We start from the raw sequence: 22,586 nt of genomic DNA, 5'->3' as shown, positions 1-22,586 counted from the left end.
CAATGCCACTGAACTGGAATGTTTCGAGTTATTCTTTGACGAACTCCTGATGGAAATTATTGTCAGGGAAAGCAACAGATACTACGAGTACACCATGGCAAACATATTTTCACCAAAATCACGTCTACACCAGTGGAAGGAGACAACTGTGGCTGAGATGTATCTTTTCTTTGCCACAATAATGCTTATGCCACATGTGTATAAGCACAGAGTGAAATCATACTGGTCAACAGACCGCCTGATTGCAACCCCAGGTTTCAGTGATATAATGCCAGTGAATCGATTTGTGCTAATGTTACGTATGCTTCACTTCTCAGACAAAACCAGGCCTAGGTAGTAGGTTGGTAGACAGCAACCGCCCAAGGAGGTACTACTGTCCTGCCAAGTGAGTGTAAAACGAAAGCCTGTAATTGTTTTACATGATGGTAGGATTGCTGGTGTCTTTTGTCTGTCTTAAACATGCAAGATTTCAGGTATGTCTTGCTACTTCTACTTACACTTAGGTTGCACTACACATACATGTACACCCCTCTGGGTTTTCTTCTATTTTCTTTCTAGTTCATGTTCTTGTTTATTTCCTCTTATCTCCATGGGGAAGTGGAACAGAATTCTTCCTCCATAAGCCATGCGTGTTGTAAGAGGCAACTAAAATGCCGGGAGCAAGGGGCTAGTAACCCCTTCTCCTGTATATATTACTAAATGTAAAAGGAGAAACTTTCGTTTTTCCTTTTGGGCCACCCCACCTCGGTGGGATACGGTCGATTTGTTGAAAGGGCCTCTGAGAGCATAAGCCGTACATAGTGGTGAAGGCAAGCAGAGGCATCGGTGTTCTCAGTAGCCCTATATATCTCCAACAACATTGGACTAGCCCTATATATCTCCAACAACATTGGAGGAGTTAGGTTCGTGCTGTCCTTTTTCTATCGATTAATCGCTTAACTTTCTTGCTACACTGTTAATGCTACACTTTATCACTGACTGGCGCTATAGCCTTTATTGACTCGTGCTGCTTTAGTGTCACACATGTTGTAGAATCACTGAATCAACGAAGGCACATTCTCCCCTCTCTCTTCCTCCTCCACTTTGGTACTCTGCTATGAGTTCTTTCTTGAATTCTATAGTCTTTCTCACCTTCTTTACCAAAGGGCTGGCACTAGTACAATATTTCACGATGTTTTCATGTGTTTTTTGATTGTTCATGGTTCAACAGGTTAAGGAAGCAGTATTGTTAGGCTAAGTAAATATTATTATATTTCCCTACAATATATTTGTGCACCAAACATTTGCAATTCTCCAATAATAATAATTTTATTTCTTTGTAAAGGTTAAAATGTGTAATTACAATTTTGATTTGCTAAGTACAAAGATAACCACTATCATGCCGAGGCATTTCCGGCAAACTAATCCTAATACATAGTAACTAATTAAAACTAGATAAGATTAGCTGTTTTACAATCTTGTTTGGACTTAATAAATCTTATGTATACTTAGTACAAAATCTAATTTACAAGGAATGGTGCAGGTGGTAATATTTTATGGAATGGCAGAATTAAAAGCCAGGTCACATGATAAAACTAGTCAGTAGATGTTTGGTTGATTTGGTTAATATTGTGAGATATGATTTTATAGCAGGGTCCTAAATTTATAAGTTGTCTGGGGATCCTTGACTTGTTCCGGTAGCGAGTTCCAGATCTTTGGGCCTTTTGTGTGCATAACGTTCTTGCATAGCGAGTTTTACTCGAGAGATGTTGAAAAGGGCCTTATGGTTTGTATTGTGACTGTGCAATCTGTTGTAACTGTCAAGGAGTAGTTTTAGGGGAAGGGAGGGGGTTTACAGTGGAGTTTAAAGTTCTGTATATGTAGCAGGCACAATAATAAGAGTGTATGTCTTGTATATTTAGCAAGTCGAGTCTTTTGAAAAGTGGTGGTGTGTGCTGTCTAGCGCAGGAGCTGGTTATCACCCGCACAGCAGCTTTTTGTTGGATTATTAAGGGTCTAAGGTGGTTGGCTGTGGTTGATCCCAGGCACAGATACCATATGTGAGGTAAGGATATATTAGAGAGTGGTACAAGGTAAGGAGAGTTGTTTGTGGTACATAATAGCATATCTTGGAAAGGATTCCTACTGATTTGGAAATTTTCTTGGCTATGTGATGGGTATGGGACTGAAATTTAATATTACAATCAAGGAGAAGACCTAGAAATTTGCCCTCCGTGTGTCTTGATATAGGGGAACCATTTAACAGTATGTTGAGTTGAATATCTGAGAGACTGTTGCCAAACAGCATGAAGTAAGTTTTTTCTATATTAAGTGTGAGTTTGTTGGTCATCATCCAAGCATATATCTTTAGCAGTTCATTGTTTACAGTGTTTTCAAGCACAGCTGGGTCTGAATGGGAGTAGACATATGTAGTGTCATCTGCGAATAGAACTGGTTTAAGGGGTTGGGATGCATTGGTTCTTGATCCCCTAACCCACACAAATGTGGAGGGAGACCTGTATTACTGGGGCAACTGTAGAAAATTATTCCTTTCCTATGCTTTCACTCAGAGCATCATTCCCTCTAAAAATGGTGTGTTTGCATGACAGTGGGAGTGTTGCTGTTATTTATTCTACTTCACCAACATGAACACAACTTGTACACAATGTAAGGTATTTGTACTGTGGTAAAAGCTTCACAAACATATGGAGAACGAACGGGTATGAAGTATAACCAGACAAGTATTAATACGCGTTTGTTTGTTTACATTCTCTGCCTATGTCATTTACTCGTTCTCTCAGTGAACAAGTTATGTCAATGATGATGATGATAATAATAATAATAATAATAATAATAATAATAATAATAATAATAATAATAATAATAATAATAATAATAATAATAATAATAATAATAATAATAATAATAATAATAATAATAATAATAATAATAATAATAATAATAATAATAATAATAATAATAATAATAATAATAATAATAATAATAATAATAATAATAATAATAATAAATTTAAGTCATACATTTTGTGTAGGTGTGGTAGCAAGGCGAGTTACTACATCTTTCTACAATACTCACCTCTCACCCTAAATTAAGACTACACATTTTAAGGTAAGTAATGAGTGTACTGTGCATGTATTTTATCATTCTGGGCCACTTTAAATGTCGTATATTACATGTAGGCGTGGAAGTCAGGCGAGCTACCATACCTACCACCTGACTTCCTACAATAAATACTATTCACTTATCATCCTACATTAAAACTACAAATATTTTATGGTACATAATGAGTGTACTGTATGTGTATTTTACTTTTTTACTTTTTTTAATGCCTAGTTGTATTTAAAACTTAATATATGATAGTGTAAACAAATTATGAAACACTTATATGCATTTATAAATGAAAGTGATTCGCTTTATGGCAATTTTCACTTTACAGCGGTCGCCTGGATCCTAACCTGCCATATAAGTGGGTCCTACTGTACAACATTAACTAGTGATTAATAATGTTCATATAAAAATGAAGTATACATCTAAAAGTCATTTCCTATATTAGTGAAAAACAATATGGTACGAATTACAAGAATGCTATACTACTCTGCCATTCCAATAACTGTTAAAACCAACCATGTTTTGCTGCATGTCTTGTGGAGGTGCAGCTGAAGGACCAAGGTTCATCCCTCCCAACTGCTGATTCATTCCTTCTACTTGTGCTGGACCACTTCCATATGTGCCAGGTCTTGACGAATGCATTGCAGGAATCTTGTACATACCTGTTAATAAATACCCAAACATGAAAAACTAAAAACAACGTCAAGGCAAAGTGATAGGTCATTAACAAATATTCGAGCTATTTCTTTTCCAATATTTTTTTTTTTTAACACATCAGCCATTTCCCACCAAGGCAGGGTGACCCAGAAAAGAAAACACTTTCGCCATCATTCCCTCCATCACTGTCTTGCAAGAGGCGTACCTACACTACAGTTATAAAAGTGCAACTTACCAACACCCCTCCTTCAGAGTGCAGGCACTGTACTTCCCACATCCAGGACTCGAGTCTGGCCTGCCAGTTTCCCTGAATCTCTTAATAAATGTTACCCTGCTCACACTCCAACAGCATATCAGGTCCTAAAAACCATTTGTCTGCACTCCCTCCTATCTAATACGCGCACAAATGCTTGCTGAAGTCCAAGCCCCTCGCACACAAAACTTCCTTTACCCCCTCCCTCCAACCTTTCCTAGGCCGACCCCTACCCTGCCTTCCCTCCACCTTCCCTTCAGACACTAAATGTCCGAATCTCCTCAACAACCCCTCCTCAACCCCCTAGATAATATACTTTTAGTAACCATGCACCTCCTAATTTCCAAACTATGATTCTTTGCATTATATTCACACTGCACTTTGCCCTCAGACACACTATCTCCACTGCCTCCAGCTTCTTGTTACAACATTCACCACCCATGCTTCACACCCATATAGGAGCATTGGTATCATACATTCCCCTTTTTTACTTCCAAGGATAATGTTCTTTGTCTCCATACACTCCTGAGTGCACCACTCACTTTTTTTCCCCTCAACAATTCTATAATTCACCTCATCTTTCACAGACCCATCTGCTGACAAGTCCTCTCCCAAATATCTGAATACATTCACCTCTTTCATACTCCCTTCCTCCAATCTGATATACAATCTTTCATTACCTATTTTTTTTTTTATCCTCAACATCTTACTCTTTCCTATATTCACTTTTAATTTCCTTCCTTTAAATACCTTACCAAACTCATCCACTAACCTCTGCAATTCCTCTTCAGAATCTCCCAGCACAGCATTATCAGCAAAGAGCAGCTATGACAACTGCCACTTTATGTTAGATTCTTTATCTTTTAATCCCACCCCACTTTCCAACACCTGAGCATTCACTTATCTTACAACCCCATCTATAAATATACTGAACAACCACGGTGACATCACACAACCTTGTCTAAGGCCTACTTTTACTGGAAAATAATCTCCCTCTATCCTACAAACTCTAACCTGAGCCTCACTATCCTCATAAAAACTCTTCACTGCTTTCAATAACCTAGCTCCTATTCAATACATTTGCAACATCTGCCACATTGCCCCCTATCCACCCTATCATACACCTTTTCCAAATCCATAAATGCTGCAAAAACCTCTTTACCCTTATCTAAATGCTGTTCACCTATGTGTCTCACTGTAAACACCTGGTCCACACACCCCCTACCTTTCCTAAAGCCTCCTTGTTCATCTGCTATCCTGCTCTCTGTCTTAATTCATAATTCTATCAATAACAACTCTACCATACACTTTACCAGGTATACTCAACAGACTTGTTCCCTTATACTATTTTATACTCTCTTTTGTCCCCTTTGCCTTTATACAAAGGAACTATGCACACACTGGCAATCCCTAAGTACCTTACCCTCTTCCATACATTTATTAAATAAAAACACTAACCACTCCAAAACTCTATCTCCACCTGCTTTTAACATTTCTATCTTTATCCCATCAATCCCAGCTGCTTTACCCCCTTTCATTCTACTCACTGCCCTATGCACTTCCCCCACACTTACAACTGTTTCTTCCTCACTCCTACAAGATGTTATTCCTCCTTGCCCTATACACGAAATCACAGCTTCCCTATCTTCATCAACATTCGATAATTCCTCAAAATATTCCCTCCATCTTCCCAATACCTCTAACTCTCCATTTAGTAACTCTCCTCTCCTATTTTTAACTAACAAATCCATTCTTTCCCTAGGCTTTCTCAACTTATTAATCTCACTCCAAAACTTTTACTTATTTTCAACAAAATTTGTTGATAACATCTTAACCACACACACTTTTTTTTTACTACTTGTCTCCACTCGCTCCTATCTAACATGCTCATGCATGCTTGCTTAAGTCCAAGCCCTTCACACACAAAACCTCTTTTACCCCCTCCCTCTGACCTTTCCTAGGCCGACCCCTACCCCACCTTCCTTCCACTATATATATATATATATGCTCTCCAGCTCATTCTTTCATTCCATCCTCTCCAAATGTCTGAACCACCTGATGAACCCCTCCTCAGTCCTCACATTACTGTGCCTACTATATACGTATATAGAACATTAAACTCCAACATGAACCCTCCTCTCAAACTTATCCTTGATAGCCACAACACAACACACAAACACAAGGCACAAAGCTCTCTTCGACATCCCTCATGTCCGTCTCATCCCATGCAAAAATGCAGTGAACATAAAGGGCCCTAAGAACTGGAATTCATTGACTGAACTAGCAAAAGGTCCCCTGCCTGCCAATCAAGGTCCCCTGCCTGCCAATCAATTTTGGGTTATACATAAAAATCATCTCCCACAATTAACCAACACAACACTAAACATTCAACCAGTTACAAACAACCACAAAAAAAAAATCACCAAAAGTTTAAGACTACTTGATCAATTTAAAACATGAATACATACTTAAAATTGTACTGCTGTATTATTATTATTATAATCATGGGGTAGCACTAAACCTGTAAGATTATACAGCACATGGAGGGAGGGGGAGGGGGGGGGATGAAAGGTATTCAGGCTCAATTCAGGGAACCAGAACACAGATCCAATTCCCTAGACCAAGAGCCCCTCACCAGCATCAAGGAACCTCCCTTGATAGGTGTACTGCTGTAACAGTGAGAGCTGTACTAATTGTAACTCTGTTATTTGCTACCTCACTACTATAAATCTTAACTCTTCCACGGTCCAGAGGCCAAATTTCAAAGTGTGCACCAGAGTCCAAGAATTTTCAAAAAATAATTTTTTTATTTTTTCTTATGAAATGGTAGAGAATCTTTTTCTGAAGGTAATAAAACAAAAAGTACTAAATTTGATGGAAAATTGACGAAATTATGCTCTCGCGAATTTTGATGTGTCAGCGATATTTAAGCATCGGCAATTCTGAGGACTTTGACTCCCATTTTAGGCCAATTACATTATTCCAGTTGACCAAATTCTTAGCTATTTCACTAGTATTACTTCTATTCTATCAATTGAGCACAAGAATTCGCCAAGTCAACTGTTTCAACTACAAAATAAAGTGATTGGAAATTGGTAATTTGGCCAATTTAATGCAAAGTTCAAAATACAGTGGACCCCCGCCTTACGAATGCATCACATTACGTTAAATCCGCCATACAAAGCATTTGAACGCAAAAATTTTGCCTTGCCTCACGATATAAAACACGCCTTACGTGATTCATCCGGGACGCATCCCACATGTGGCCTCAGCGCCAGTGTTTACAAGACAGCCAGTGCGGTCGCATCTACTCATACATTCGGTACATTTCACATTATCCCAGTGTTTTCAGTGCTTGTAACTGCAAAATAAGTTACCGGGGACCCCAAGAAAGCTTCGAGTGCCATCCCTGTGGTAAAAAGGGTGAGAATTAGTATGGAATTGAAAAAAGAGATTAAGGAAATGTGTGCAAAGTGGGTTGAACTGCAAACCTTTACGGATGAAAATGACCCTGACACAGCTACTGCAAGCCGTGTTGGCAACCTGTACAATGACAATGTTATGGCCCATTTTAGGAAAGTCTTAAAGGAATGGGAGGTACAGAGCTCTATGGACAGATTTCTTGTGCAACAGAGGTCCAGTGACTCTCAAGCTGGTCCTAGTGGCATTAAAAGAAGAAGGGAAGTAACCCCGGAAAACGACTTGCTACCTCAAGGCCTAATGGAAGGGGATTCCCCTTCCAAACAATAACTTCCACACACTCCCCTCCTCCCATCCCATCAATCATCACCAGATCTTCAATAAAGGTAAGTGTCATGTATTCTATTCTTAGTAGAGTAGTAATTGTGCATGTCTTCTTCAGTTTGTGTGTATTAAAATTAATATTTCATGTGGTAAAAATTTTTTTTTTCATACTTTGGGGTGTAAGGAACGGATTAATTTGATATCAATTATTTCTTATGGGGAAAATTAATTAGGCTAATGATAATTTCGGTTTACGATGAGCTCTCAGGAACGGATTAATATCGTAAGGCGGGGGTCCACTGTACTCCAATTTCAAAATAGGGTCCAGAATAAACAATGCAGGCATTCCTGGCACTAAACTAACATTTTCTCTGTTCATTAGTTACGTTTTCAGGCCTTACTAATGAATTCTATTTTGATTTTTTATTCGCATAATGAATTTTTATTCAAACCAAAAAGTAGGTGATTTACTGTTGTGCAATATTGTAATAATTGTATAAATAATATCAGCACATTTGTGAACGTATATTAGACCCACCAGCAGGCGTGTATTAGACGTGTGAGGTCATTTGTTTACTCTTGAACATCGGCAAAAATTTAACATTTCCGCTATTTGAGCTCAGTTTCAAGCCATTTCCAGTTCTAAAACCAATCAAAATCATCTTTATTTCTGTAATATGTCTTCCATTCTATCAAATGAGACCAAGAAATCACAAATACAACTATAAACAAATATACGAAAAAACACTACAGTGGACCCCCGGTTCGCGATATTAATCCGTTCCTGAGAGCTCATCGTAAACCAAAATTATCGGAAAGCGAATCAATTTTCCCCATAAGAAATAATGGAAATCAAATTAATCCATGCAAGACACCCAAAAGTATGAAAAAAAAAACTTACCATATGAAATATTAAGTTTAATGCACACAAACTTTAGAAGACATGCACAGTTTGTAGTATGTACTCTACTAATAGAATACAATACATGACACTTACCTTTAATGAAGATCTGGTGATGATTGATGGGATGGGAGGAGGGGAGAGTGTCGAACCTATTGTTTAGAAGGGGAATCCCCCTCCATTAGGACTTGAGGTAGCAAGTCCTTTTCCAGGGTTACTTCCCTTCTTTTAATGCCACTAGGACCAGCTTTAGAGTCACTGGACTTCTGTCGCACAACATATCTGTTCATAGAGGCCTGTACCTCTCGTTCCTTTATGACTTTCCTAAAGTGGTTCACAACATTGTCAGTGTACAGGTTGCCAGCACGGCTTGCAGTAGCTGTGTCAGGGTGATTTTCATCAAAAAAGCTTTGCACTTCAAGCCACTTTGCACACATTTCCTTAATCTTTGAAGTAGACAACTTCTTCAATTTCTCTCTCACCGCCTCTGAAGCAGTTTCCTCAGGTCTGGCCTCTTGCTGTTGAAGATGATCTAGCAGCTCATCAGTGGTTAGTTCGTCATTGTCCTCCTCCATCAACTATTCCACATCCTCCCCACTAACCTCCAACCTCAATGACTTCCCCAATGCAACAATGGATTCCTCAACTGGCATAGGCTTCTCAGGGTTAGCCTCAATCCCTTTGAAATCCCTTTTGTCTACACATTCTGGCCACAGTTTTTTCCAGGCAGAGTTCAAGGTCCTCTTAGTCACTCCCTCCCAAGCCTTACCTATAAGGTTTACACAATTGAGGATATTAAAGTGATCCTTCCAAAACTCCTTTAGAGTCAACAGAGTATCTGTGGTTACTTCAAAGCACCTTTCAAACATAGCTTTTGTGTACAGTTTCTTGAAGTTGGAAATGACCTGCTGGTCCATGGGCTGCAGGAGAGGAGTGGTATTAGGAGGCAAAAACTTGACTTAATGAAGCTCATATCCCCAGAAAGTCGCTCTGCCAAGTCTGTAGGATGACCAGGGGCATTGTCTAATACCAGGAGGCACTTAAGGTCTAATTTCTTTTCAATTAGGTAATTTTTCACATTGGGGGCAAATGCATGGTGTAACCAGTCATAGAAAAAGTCCCTAGTGACCCATGCCTTACTAACCATACCCCCGGCCGGGATTGAACCCGCGGTCATAAAGTCTCAAAACTCCAGCCCGTCGCGTTAGCCACTAGACCAGCTAACCACAATAAGATTCATCCAACTAGGTATATTTCTACACCATAGGTAGAAATATACCTAGTTGGATGAATCTTATTGTGGCTAGCTGGTTTAGTGGCTAACGCGACGGGCTGGAGTTTTGAGACTATGACCGCGGGTTCAATCCCGGTCGGGGGTATGGTTTGTTTGCAATCGTGTCATTACGATTTCTTGAGTCATGCCTTACTGTTTGCCCTCCACAGCACACAAATTACCTTGAGGATATTCTTTTGCCTGAACGCTCTGGGAGTTTCTGAGTGATACACCAATAAAGGCTTCACTTTGCAATCACCACTAGCATTGGCACACATCAGAAGAGTAAGCCTGTCTTTCATAGGCTTATGTCCTGGGAGTGCCTTTCCCTCCTGAGTAATGTAGGTTCTACTTGGCAATTTCTTCCAAAACAGGCCTGTTTTGTCGCAATTAAACACTTTTTCAGGTTTCAAGTCTTCACTGTCTATGTAATCCTTGAATTCTTTCACATATTTTTCAGCTGCTTTTGGTCTGAACTGGGAGCCTCACCATGCCTAATCGCACCATGTATGCAACTACGATTCTTAAATCTTTCAAACCAACCTTTGCTGGCCTTAAATTCACTCACATCACCACTAGTTGCAGGCAATTTCTTTACCAAATCGTCATGCAACTGCCTAGCCTTTTCACAAATGATCGCTTGAGAGATGCTATCTCCTGCTATCTGTTTTTCATTTATCCACACCAATAACAGTCTTTCAACATTTTCTAACACTTGCGGTCGCTGTTTTGTAATCACAGTTGCACCTCTTGCAAGAACAGCTTCCTTGATTGCCGTTTTCCTGCTCACTGTAGTAGAGAGGGTTGATTGGGGTTTACTATACAACCTGACCAGCTCCGACACACGCACTCCACTTTCGTACTTTGCAATTATCTCTTTCTTCATTTCAATAGTCATTAGCACCCTTGGTCTCGAAGGGTTGGCACTAGAAGCTTTCTTGGGGCCCATGGTGACTTATTTTGCAGAAACAAGCACCAAAAACAGTGATAATATGGAATGTACCGAATGTATCCTTAGATGCGCGCACACTGGCTGGCTTGTAAACACTGGCACACACGGGGCAGTTCAGGCCACACGTGGACACGTCTCTTATGAATCGCATCACATACCGGGTTTTGTAACGGGAACCGAGGCAAATTTCTGGCAATACAATGCATCGGTAGGTAGTAGGTTGGTAGACAGCAACCACCCAGGGAAGTACTACCGTCCTGCCAGATGACTGTGAAACAAAAACCTGTAACTGTTTTGCATGATGGTAGGATTGCTGGTTTCTTTTTCTGTCTCATAAACACGCTAAGATAACAGGGATATCTTGCTACTCCTACTTACACTTTGGTCACACTTCACAGACACGCACATGCATATATATATATACATACATCTAGGTTTTTCTCCTTTTTCTAAATAGCTCTTGTTCTTTTTTATTTCTTCTATTGTCCATGGGGAAGTGGAAAAGAATCTTTCCTCCGTAAGCCATGCGTGTCGTATGAGGCGACTAAAATGCCGGGAGCAATGGGCTAGTAACCCCTTCTCCTGTATACAATTACTAAAAAAGAGAAGAAGAAAAACTTTATAAAACTGGGTTGCTTAAATGTGCGTGGATGTAGTGCGGATGACAAGAAACAGATGATTGCTGATGTTATGAATGAAAAGAAGTTGGATGTCCTGGCCCTAAGCGAAACAAAGCTGAAGGGGGTAGGAGAGTTTCAGTGGGGGGAAATAAATGGGATTAAATCTGGAGTATCTGAGAGAGTTAGAGCAAAGGAAGGGGTAGCAGTAATGTTAAATGATCAGTTATGGAAGGAGAAAAGAGAATATGAATGTGTAAATTCAAGAATTATGTGGATTAAAGTAAAGGTTGGATGCGAGAAGTGGGTCATAATAAGTGTGTATGCACCTGGAGAAGAGAGGAATGCAGAGGAGAGAGAGAGATTTTGGGAGATGTTAAGTGAATGTATAGGAGCCTTTGAACCAAGTGAGAGAGTAATTGTGGTAGGGGACTTGAATGCTAAAATAGGAGAAACTTTTAGAGAGGGTGTGGTAGGTAAGTTTGGGGTGCCAGGTGTAAATGATAATGGGAGCCCTTTGATTGAACTTTGTATAGAAAGGGGTTTAGTTATAGGTAATACATATTTTAAGAAAAAGAGGATAAATAAGTATACACGATATGATGTAGGGCGAAATGACAGTAGTTTGTTGGATTATGTATTGGTAGATAAAAGACTGTTGAGTAGACTTCAGGATGTACATGTTTATAGAGGGGCCACAGATATATCAGATCACTTTCTAGTTGTAGCTACACTGAGAGTAAAAGGTAGATGGGATACAAGGAGAATAGAAGCATCAGGGAAGAGAGAGGTGAAAGTTTATAAACTAAAAGAGGAGGCAGTTAGGGTAAGATATAAACAGCTATTGGAGGATAGATGGGCTAATGAGAGCATAGGCAATGGGGTCGAAGAGGTATGGGGTAGGTTTAAAAATGTAGTGTTAGAGTGTTCAGCAGAAGTTTGTGGTTACAGGAAAGTGGGTGCAGGAGGGAAGAGGAGCGATTGGTGGAATGATGATGTAAAGAGAGTAGTAAGGGAGAAAAAGTTAGCATATGAGAAGTTTTTACAAAGTAGAAGTGATGCAAGGAGGGAAGAGTATATGGAGAAAAAGAGAGAAGTTAAGAGAGTGGTGAAGCAATGTAAAAAGAGAGCAAATGAGAGAGTGGGTGAGATGTTATCAACAAATTTTGTTGAAAATAAGAAAAAGTTTTGGAGTGAGATTAACAAGTTAAGAAAGCCTAGAGAACAAATGGATTTGTCAGTTAAAAATAGGAGAGGAGAGTTATTAAATGGAGAGTTAGAGGTATTGGGAAGATGGAAGGAATATTTTGAGGAATTGTTAAATGTTGATGAAGATAGGGAAGCTGTGATTTCGTGTATAGGGCAAGGAGGAATAACATCTTGTAGGAGTGAGGAAGAGCCAGTTGTGAGTGTGGGGGAAGTTCGTGAGGCAGTAGGTAAAATGAAAGGGGGTAAGGCAGCCGGGATTGATGGGATAAAGATAGAAATGTTAAAAGCAGGTGGGGATATAGTTTTGGAGTGGTTGGTGCAATTATTTAACCCTTTGAGGGTCGACAGGCCCTCTCCGAAACTCGTTCTCAGGGTCGGCCAAATTTAAAAAAAAAAAAAAATTATTTTCTCTTATGAAAAGATAGAGAATCTTTTCCCGATCATAACGACACCAAAAGTTTGAAATTTGATAGAAAACTTACGGAATTATGCTCTCGCAAAGTTAGCGGTCTCGGCGATGTTTACGCATCGGCGATTTTGCCCACTTTGAGCCCCATTTTCGGCCAATTTCACTGTACTAGTCGACAAAAAACATGAATAATTCGCTAGAACTACATTTTTTCTATCGAATGGGTGCAAGAAACCACCCATTTATAAATTCAACTATCCAGTACAGTGGTCAGAATTTAGCAATTTTGCCAATTTCACACAAATTTCAAAAGATGCCAATTTCGGAATAGGGTCCAGAATAAACAAGAAAGACATTCCTGGCACTAAAATGACATTTCCTCTAGTCATTAGTCACGTCTCAAGGCCCCTCTTATATTCTTTTGCTTTCCACTTTGAATTTTTATTCTCACAAAAAATATAAGATTTACTGTTATGCAGACTACTGCATTAGTGTAAAAAATGGTATAAATATTATTGGTGCACTTGTGAAAGAATATTAGACTCACCAGTTGACGTGTATTGCACGCTTGGCACGATTTGTTTACTTTTGAAATTTGGTAAAAATCGAACATTTCTGCTACTTTGAGCTCAATTTCAAGGCACCTTTCATTGTAAAACCAGTCAAAATCATCTCAATTTCAGTAATATGTCTTCCATTCTATAAAATGAGACCAAGAAAACTAGAATACAACAATAAATACCATACGAAAATACACTGCAAAGTCGCTGATTTATTAAAAAAAAATGGTCAAAGTTTTTTTTTTCTCATTATGCACTGTGTGCTGCAGGATTTTTTTTAGACTGTGCACACTGACCACATAGACCCATTCTTTCATATAAAGGCCTACCAGCTTTCTCCCACTAGATTTGAGGCCGCTAGAATTTATGAGTACTAGTACGTCAAAAACCCCTACGCGTAAGACGTACTAGTACGACGAAAACCCTCAAAGGGTTAATAAATGTATGGAAGAGGGTAAGGTACCTAGGGATTGGCAGAGAGCATGCATAGTTCCTTTGTATAAAGGCAAAGGGGATAAAAGAGAGTGCAAAAATTATAGGGGGATAAGTCTGTTGAGTGTACCTGGTAAAGTGTATGGTAGAGTTATAATTGAAAGAATTAAGAGTAAGACGGAGAATAGGATAGCAGATGAACAAGGAGGCTTTAGGAAAGGTAGGGGGTGTGTGGACCAGGTGTTTACAGTGAAACATATAAGTGAACAGTATTTAGATAAGGCTAAAGAGGTCTTTGTGGCATTTATGGATTTGGAAAAGGCGTATGACAGGGTGGATAGGGGGGCAATGTGGCAGATGTTGCAAGTGTATGGTGTAGGAGGTAGGTTACTGAAAGCAGTGAAGAGTTTTTACGAGGATAGTGAGGCTCAAGTTAGAGTATGTAGGAAAGAGGGAAATTTTTTCCCAGTAAAAGTAGGCCTTAGACAAGGATGTGTGATGTCACCGTGGTTGTTTAATATATTTATAGATGGGGTTGTAAGAGAAGTAAATGCGAGGGTCTTGGCAAGAGGCGTGGAGTTAAAAGATAAAGAATCACACACAAAGTGGGAGTTGTCACAGCTGCTCTTTGCTGATGACACTGTGCTCTGGGGAGATTCTGAAGAGAAGTTGCAGAGATTGGTGGATGAATTTGGTAGGGTGTGCAAAAGAAGAAAATTAAAGGTGAATACAGGAAAGAGTAAGGTTATGAGGATAACAAAAAGATTAGGTGATGAAAGATTGAATATCAGATTGGAGGGAGAGAGTATGGAGGAGGTGAACGTATTCAGATATTTGGGAGTGGACGTGTCAGCGGATGGGTCTATGAAAGATGAGGTGAATCATAGAATTGATGAGGGAAAAAGAGTGAGTGGTGCACTTAGGAGTCTGTGGAGACAAAGAACTTTGTCCTTGGAGGCAAAGAGGGGAATGTATGAGAGTATAGTTTTACCAACGCTCTTATATGGGTGTGAAGCGTGGGTGATGAATGTTGCAGCGAGGAGAAGGCTGGAGGCAGTGGAGATGTCATGTCTGAGGGCAATGTGTGGTGTGAATATAATGCAGAGAATTCGTAGTTTGGAAGTTAGGAGGAGGTGCGGGATTACCAAAACTGTTGTCCAGAGGGCTGAGGAAGGGTTGTTGAGGTGGTTCGGACATGTAGAGAGAATGGAGCGAAACAGAATGACTTCAAGAGTGTATCAGTCTGTAGTGGAAGGAAGGCGGGGTAGGGGTCGGCCTAGGAAGGGTTGGAGGGAGGGGGTAAAGGAGGTTTTGTGTGCGAGGGGCTTGGACTTCCAGCAGGCATGCGTGAGCGTGCTTGATAGGAGTGAATGGAGACAAATGGTTTTTAATACTTGACGTGCTGTTGGAGTGTGAGCAAAGTAACATTTATGAAGGGATTCAGGGAAACCGGCAGGCCGGACTTGAGTCCTGGAGATGGGAAGTACAGTGCCTGCACTCTGAAGGAGGGGTGTTAATGTTGCAGTTTAAAAACGGTAGTGTAAAGCACCCTTCTGGCAAGACAGTGATGGAGTGAATGATGGTGAAAGTTTTTCTTTTTCGGGCCACCCTGCCTTGGTGGGAATCGGCCGGTGTGATAATAATAAAAAAAAAAACAATGCATCGGCTACCAGATTTATCGGATACCGATAGCATCGTGAACCGGGGATCCACTGTACAAAGTTGCTGTTTTAATTGAAAATTATGGTCTCAGTTTTTTTTCTTTCATTATGTACTATGTGCTGCAGGATTTGTTTTATGTGGTGCACACATACCACAGATGTATTCTCTCATATCAAGGCCAAAATTTACTGCTCACAGCTTATCAGAGTGAGCTGAGCTCACAACGTAGATCTATGGTTTGGACCCTTAACGTAAAGCCGTAGATCTATGGCACAGACCCTCAAGGGATTAATTATAAAATTTTCTGACTACTGCACTTTAGTAATAAGGGAAAGCAATGAATAATTAAAATTTGCCACTCTATAACCTATGTCTAGATTAGTCTGTAAGTATTAGGATTAGTCTGCCCAAAATGCTCAGGCATGCTAGTGGGTTTCTTTGTACTTAACATTTTATAAATTTAAATCAATAACCTTCATTGTATTGAATGGATGATACAATGAAATAAGTAAGAATACAAAACAAAACGCCAATTTATTTTAATAACTGATTAATAAAATAACACTAAAAATAAAATAAAACCTACCTCCAGGATGGCCTGGTGGCCCATGAGGTGGTAAGCTGCCTGGCAGTCTTGGATTCCCCATGCTTGGGGCCTGTCCCTGAAGCATGGCTCCTAGTTATCAAGCCTAGAAAAAAAAAATACCATTAAACTAAAAATTATCCACAGGGGTGGAGGGGTGCAGGGGTATCATGAGAATTTAACATAGCATGAAAACCTTTAACACACTTGGTTGTGGGAACAGTGCCTTTAATAACCAACTAAACAATGATCAATGGTTCTCCTGTTGCAAGACACACACAGTAAATTCTTAGGTCTAGACCTTGACTGCAACATTAAATTTAAAACCCACATCTAACACAGTCACAAAGGTCTCCAAAACAGTAGGCACCCTCTCCAAGATATGTTACTGTGAACCTAGAACACTATTTACACTGTACCACTCTCTAATCTACCCTTTCCTCACTCATGGTATTTGTGCCCTGGGATCTATAAATCACTGAGAACTATTAATAACCCAACAAAAAGTTGCTATGCACACTATCACCCATTCCAATGCCAGACAACACACACTCCCCCCCCCCTCTTCAATACCTTGAACTTACAAATTATACTGTGCCTGCTATACATATAGAACAATCAATTCCCATCCAAACCATCCTTGAAACTTTTCCTTGATAGATGCAACTTAACACACAGGAATACTACAAGATGCAAAACACACTGACATCCACCAGTGTCCAACTCAACCTATGTAAAAACTCGCACGCATAAAAAGCCTTAAGATTTGGCATTCACTGCCTGAAACATCAAAAGGTTCCCTGTCTAATGATCAATTCAGAGCTCTTGTTAAAAAGCACTTCATCTCCTTAACGTAACTGGAACAGCAATACGCTACGTCAAACAAAACTAGCTCATCCAACTCAGTCCCAATTCTTCTTCCAGTCTTCCTTCAACTCCCACAAAGTTGGTTACACATCTTGTGCCATTATATTTATGATGTAACTATGTAACTTCTTCTATCTCCATCTCTACTTAATTACTCCATGAAACTGAAGATCAAAGAATCAGTACAAAATAACAAGTCATACTTTTGAAATTCCACCACTGAAATTTTACCTCGAAATTGAGGTCAAAGTAGCAGAAATGTTCAATTTTTGCCTATGTTCAAGGGTAAACAAATCATGTCACATGTCCAATACGTGTCCACCTGGCCGGTCTAATATGCAGTCATGAATGGGTTGACATTATTTATACAATTACAATAATGTAGTAGTCTGCATAACAGTAAATCTTCTTATTTTGTGTGAATAAAAATTCAGAATGGAAAGCAAGTGTAATATAAGAGGAGCCTGGAGATATGACATTACTTTAGTGCCAGGAATGTCTGCAAGGCTTATTCTGAACACTATTTTGAAATTGGCATCTCTTGAAATTTATGTGAAATTGGCCAAATTACCGATTTCTCGTCATTTTATTGGGTAGTTGAAATATCACCGAGACTGCTAACTTTGCAAGAGCATAATTCCTTACGTTTTCCATCAAATTTTGTACCATTGGTTTCATTAACTTCAGAAAAACATTCGTCATATTACAAAAAAAAATTTTTTTTAATTCAACATTGGGAGCAAGTTAGCGAGCAGGGGTCGCAGGCAGGGGTCACATGAGGTGGTTAGCTGTTGGGTTAAGTGTATTCTAACCTAATTACTCTGTAATCCAGCAAAATTGCTAATCCAGCACACCCTAAAGGTCTGGATGATGCCGGATTAGTGTTTGTCAACCTGTATTTTGTACCACAAAGAAATAAAAATTTGTACAGTGGAACCTCAAAAATCGAACGTATCGCATATCGAACGTTTCGAAAATAGGACCATTTCTTCGGACAAACTGTGTCCCTATTATCGAACGCGCCCCTATTTTCGGACCGCCGAGTACGGGACCTGTCTGCCGCCTGCTCTGTCCGCGTCCCCACGCTTTGTTTATGCATGAGTGAACACTAACCTGCACTCTCATTCACGCATTTTATGATTATTTCGTTGTGTTTAGTGCTTGTGGGACTGTGAAATAAGCTACCATGGGCCCAAAGAAACTTGCTAGTGGTACCCCTGTGGTAAAGAAAGTGAGAAACACCATAGATGTGAAGAAGGAAATAATACAGAAGTATGAGAGTGGTGTGAGACTTGTTGAGCTTGCCAGGATGTATGGGAAAAACAAGTCGACTATCGGTTCTATCCTGTCCAAGAAAGAACAAATCAAGGAAGCTGATGTTGCGAAAGGTGTTAATATAGGGAGTGGATGAGGTGCCTTCTTCAAAGATTAAGGAGATTTGTGCCAAGTGGAATGATGTCCAAATGTTTGTGCAGAAGTACCACCCTGAGCAAGCTGAAACAAGCCATCTTTGCAACAACTTCAGTAATAGAACCATGTCCCATTTTAGGGAAATGTTAAAGAGGCACCAGAAACAGAGGACTGTGGACAGTTATTTTGTGAGACAGGAGTCCAGTGACTCTCAAGCTGGTCCTAGTGGCATTAAAAGACAGAAGGGAAGTAAACCCAGAGAGGGCTTTACCTGAAGTCCTCACGGAGGGGGATTCTCCTTCCAAACACTAACCCCAACTCCCTCTCTCCTCCTCCCTATCTTCCAGATGCCATCACCAATCTTCAATAAAGGTAAGTAAAATTGTTATTTTATATGTATTACTATACACAATTAAAAACTGTAGTATTTGTTGTATGTAAAACTGTAATTAATCTCTATAAAATGTATTTTTTGTGTGAATATTTTTGGGTTTCTGGAATGGATTAATTGTATTTCCATTATTACTTATGGGAAATATTGCTTCGAATTTCAGACTTTTCGAATTTAGAACTAGCTCCTGGAACGGATTAAGTTCGATTTTTGAGGTTCCACTGTACATATTTGTAATAAGAACAATCACATGATAAGCTTATGGTACCATAAGCAAATGCAACAATTCTTTCATGCCTTGAGAGACTACAGCAGCAACTAATAATGTAATCACATTAACACTGAACCTGAAAGGGTCATACTGTGCAGCAGGAAAAGAACATGAGAAAAGAGGAATATGTGAAGTGTAAGAGGGAATAAGGGAGAAGAATGTGCAAGTATGGGTGTTAGTATTGGTGAGGGAGAATGCAAGAGTAAATGCTACATCAAAGTTTGTGCAATAGGCTAGTTCCTGTTAAAATATCAAAGAGTCTGTGTCAAAGGTAAGACTTTCAGTGAGAAGGACAGTTTGAGTGTGTTTAGATGGTGAAAGAGGCAGCAACAGCATACAAGCTCCATTGTTTCTCCAAAAACCAGAGCCAATAATGCTCAAATGATGAGCTAATTGCAAGTATAACTGCACTAACCCACGTAGAACCCAGAATGACCCAAGAATACCAACACTGATACCTATAACTCGAGAAAACTGACGATCAATGGAAGACTGCCCTTCAAACCCAAAGCACCACCCAACTGCCAGACGAACACTTACCCCAAGCTCTGTACAAATAAAGCTTCTCCATCTTAACTACAACAACTACAACTACCTCTGTATTACTATGAGATCAAATCACAGAACAACAAGAGCAGCAAGAAAACACCAAGGAATCGACTATTTAACTCGTCCGCCCAGCAGGATGCTGGTGTTCCATCCACCCCCTCACCACCGCCCAAGGCAGCGCATCAACGATAACACCAAACATGGCCGACTCCCCCTCAAACTCATCTTGCTTCACAGGATTCAACCCGTCAGATAATCTCCCAGGTGAAGCCTCTTTACTAGTGTATCACTCAAACTCCCAGTGTGTTCAAGAAAAACAATATCATCAAGACTAAGTTGTGTGTGATTATTACAATACAGTGGACCCTCGACCAATGATGGCATCGTCTAACGTTAAATCCGACTAGCGATACATTTTAACGCAAAAATTTTGCCTCGACTAGCGCTAAAAAACTCGACCAACAGGATTCATCCCGTCTGAGACGCATCCACTTCTGGCTAGTGTTTACAAGCCAGCCAGCCACCGCGGTCCCATCCAAACATACAATTGGAACATTTCATTTTATCACAGCGTTTTTAGTGATTGCACCTGCAAAGTCACCATGGGCCCCAAGAAAGCTTCTAGTGCCAGCCCTACAGCAAAAAGGGTGAGAATTACTATGGATATGAAGAAAGAGATCATTGCTAAGTATGAAAGTGGAGTGCGTGTCTCCGAGCTGGCCAGGTTGTACACAAAACCCCAATCAACCATCGCTACTATTGTGGCAAAGAAAACGGCAATCAAGGAAGCTGTTCTTGCCAAAGGTGCAACTATGTTTTCGAAACTGAGATCACAAGTGATAGAAGATGTTGAGAGACTGTTATTGGTGTGGATAAACGAAAAACAGATAACAGGAGATAGCATCTCTCAAGCGATCATATGTGAAAAGGCTAGGAAGTTCCATGAGGATTTAATTAAAATAATGCCAGCAACTAGTGGTGATGTGAGTGAATTTAAGGCCAGCAAAGGTTGATTGAGAGATTTAAGAATCGTAGTGTGATAAGGCATGGTGAGGCTGCCAGTTTGGACCAAAATGCAGCTGAAAAATATGTGCAGGAATTCAAGGAGTACATAGACAGTGAAGAATTGAAACCTGAACAAGTGTTTAATTGTAACACTGACGATGTTGTGAAACACTTTAGGAATGTCATAAAGGAACGGGAGGTACAGGCCTCTATGGACAGATATGTTGTGCGACTGAGGTCCAGTGACTCTCAAGCTGGTCCTAGTGGCATTAAAAGAAGAAGGGAAGTAACCCCAAAAAAGGACTTGCCACCTCAAGTCCTAATGGAAGGGGATTCCCTTTCTAAACACTAACACCAACACTCTCCCCTCCTCCCATCCCATCAATCATCACCAGATCTTCAATAAAGGTAAGTGTCATGTAACTGTGCATGTCTTCTTCAGTTTGTGTGTATTAAAATTAATATTTCATGTGGTAAAATTTTTTTTTTCAATACTTTTGGGTGTCTTGCACGGATTAATTTGATTTCCATTATTTCTTATGGGGAAAATTAACTCGACTAACTATAATTTCGATTAATGATGAGCTCTCAGGAACGGATTAATATCTTTGGTCGAGGGTCCACTGTATTGCATTAGTCTGCATAACAGTAAATCATCTACAGTGGACCCCCGCATAACGATGGCATCACATAGCGATTATTTCGCATACCGCTTACTTTAATTGCAAAAATTTTGCCTCACATACCGCTTAAAAACCCGCTTACCGATTTTCTTCCGAGACGCGTCCAATGTGCGGCCTGAGCCACGCTCACATGTTCCGCCGGTGGCATTGTTTACCAGCCAGCCTCCGCGGTAACATCCAAGCATACAATCGGAATATTTCGTATTATTACAGTGTTTTCGGTGCTTTTTCTGGAAAATAAGTGACCATGGGCCCCAAGAAAGCTTCTAGTGCCAACCCTACAGCAATAAGGGTGAGAATTACAATAGAGATGAAGAAAAAGATCATTGATAAGTATGAAAGTGGAGTGCATGTCTCCGAGCTGGCCAGGTTGTATAATAAACCCCAATCAACCATCGCTACTATTGGTGGTACAGCTGCTGCTGCTGCTGCTGCACTGTCAGCTGCTGCTGCACTGTCAGCTGCTGCTGCTGCTGCTGTAGCACCGTTGTTGGTGTGGCTTATTGAGAATACCAAGAAACAATTAACCCCAGAGGATTTGCCACCCAGGATAACCCAAAAAAGTCAGTGTCATCGAAGACTGTCTAACTTATTTCCATTGGGGTCCTTAATCTTGTCTCCCAGGATGCAACCCACACAAGTCGACTAACACCCAGGTGAACAGGGAAAAATGCCTGGAACTAGTGCTCATATTGGTGATTTAAGAATCGTAGTGGCATACACAGTGTGATAAGGCCTGTTCTGGAAGAAAATGCCAAACAGGACCTACAGTACTCAGGAGGGAAAGGCACTCCCAGGACACAGTGTCTCATCAGTCATTGCTGCATCTTCAATAAAGGTAAGTGTCATTTATTCTTCATTTAGAAAACTAGTACATGCACAATATATACTGTGCATGTACTACTCTACTATTGTGCATGTATCCTTCTCTTTGTGTGTGGGAAAATGTATATTTCATGTGGTAAAAATTTTTTTTTCATACTTTTGGGTGTCTTGCACGGATTAATTTGATTTCCATTATTTCTTATGGGGAAAATTCATTCGCATACC

The 22,586-nt window shown here is 40.0% G+C and overlaps 1 protein-coding gene across 2 annotated transcripts in view; it reads right to left on the bottom strand.

The window, feature by feature from the left end:
* The window catches only part of LOC128688223 (uncharacterized), a 598,240-nt gene that overhangs the window by 527,927 nt on the left and 47,727 nt on the right, over positions 1-22,586 (bottom strand). For both annotated transcript variants that reach the window (XM_070086551.1, XM_070086550.1), the window contains exons 2-3: positions 16,364-16,466; positions 3,625-3,770 (exon numbers count right to left, since the gene is read on the bottom strand). In XM_070086551.1, coding sequence (XP_069942652.1) covers positions 3,625-3,770; positions 16,364-16,466 — 249 coding nt within the window. The remainder of the gene's footprint in view (positions 1-3,624; positions 3,771-16,363; positions 16,467-22,586) is intronic.

The sequence above is a fragment of the Cherax quadricarinatus genome, chromosome 19 (genome assembly GCF_038502225.1).
Source record: "Cherax quadricarinatus isolate ZL_2023a chromosome 19, ASM3850222v1, whole genome shotgun sequence".
Taxonomy (NCBI): domain Eukaryota; kingdom Metazoa; phylum Arthropoda; class Malacostraca; order Decapoda; family Parastacidae; genus Cherax; species Cherax quadricarinatus.
Note: the sequence above shows the minus strand (reverse complement) of the source record. Positions and strands in the feature narration are given on the sequence as shown.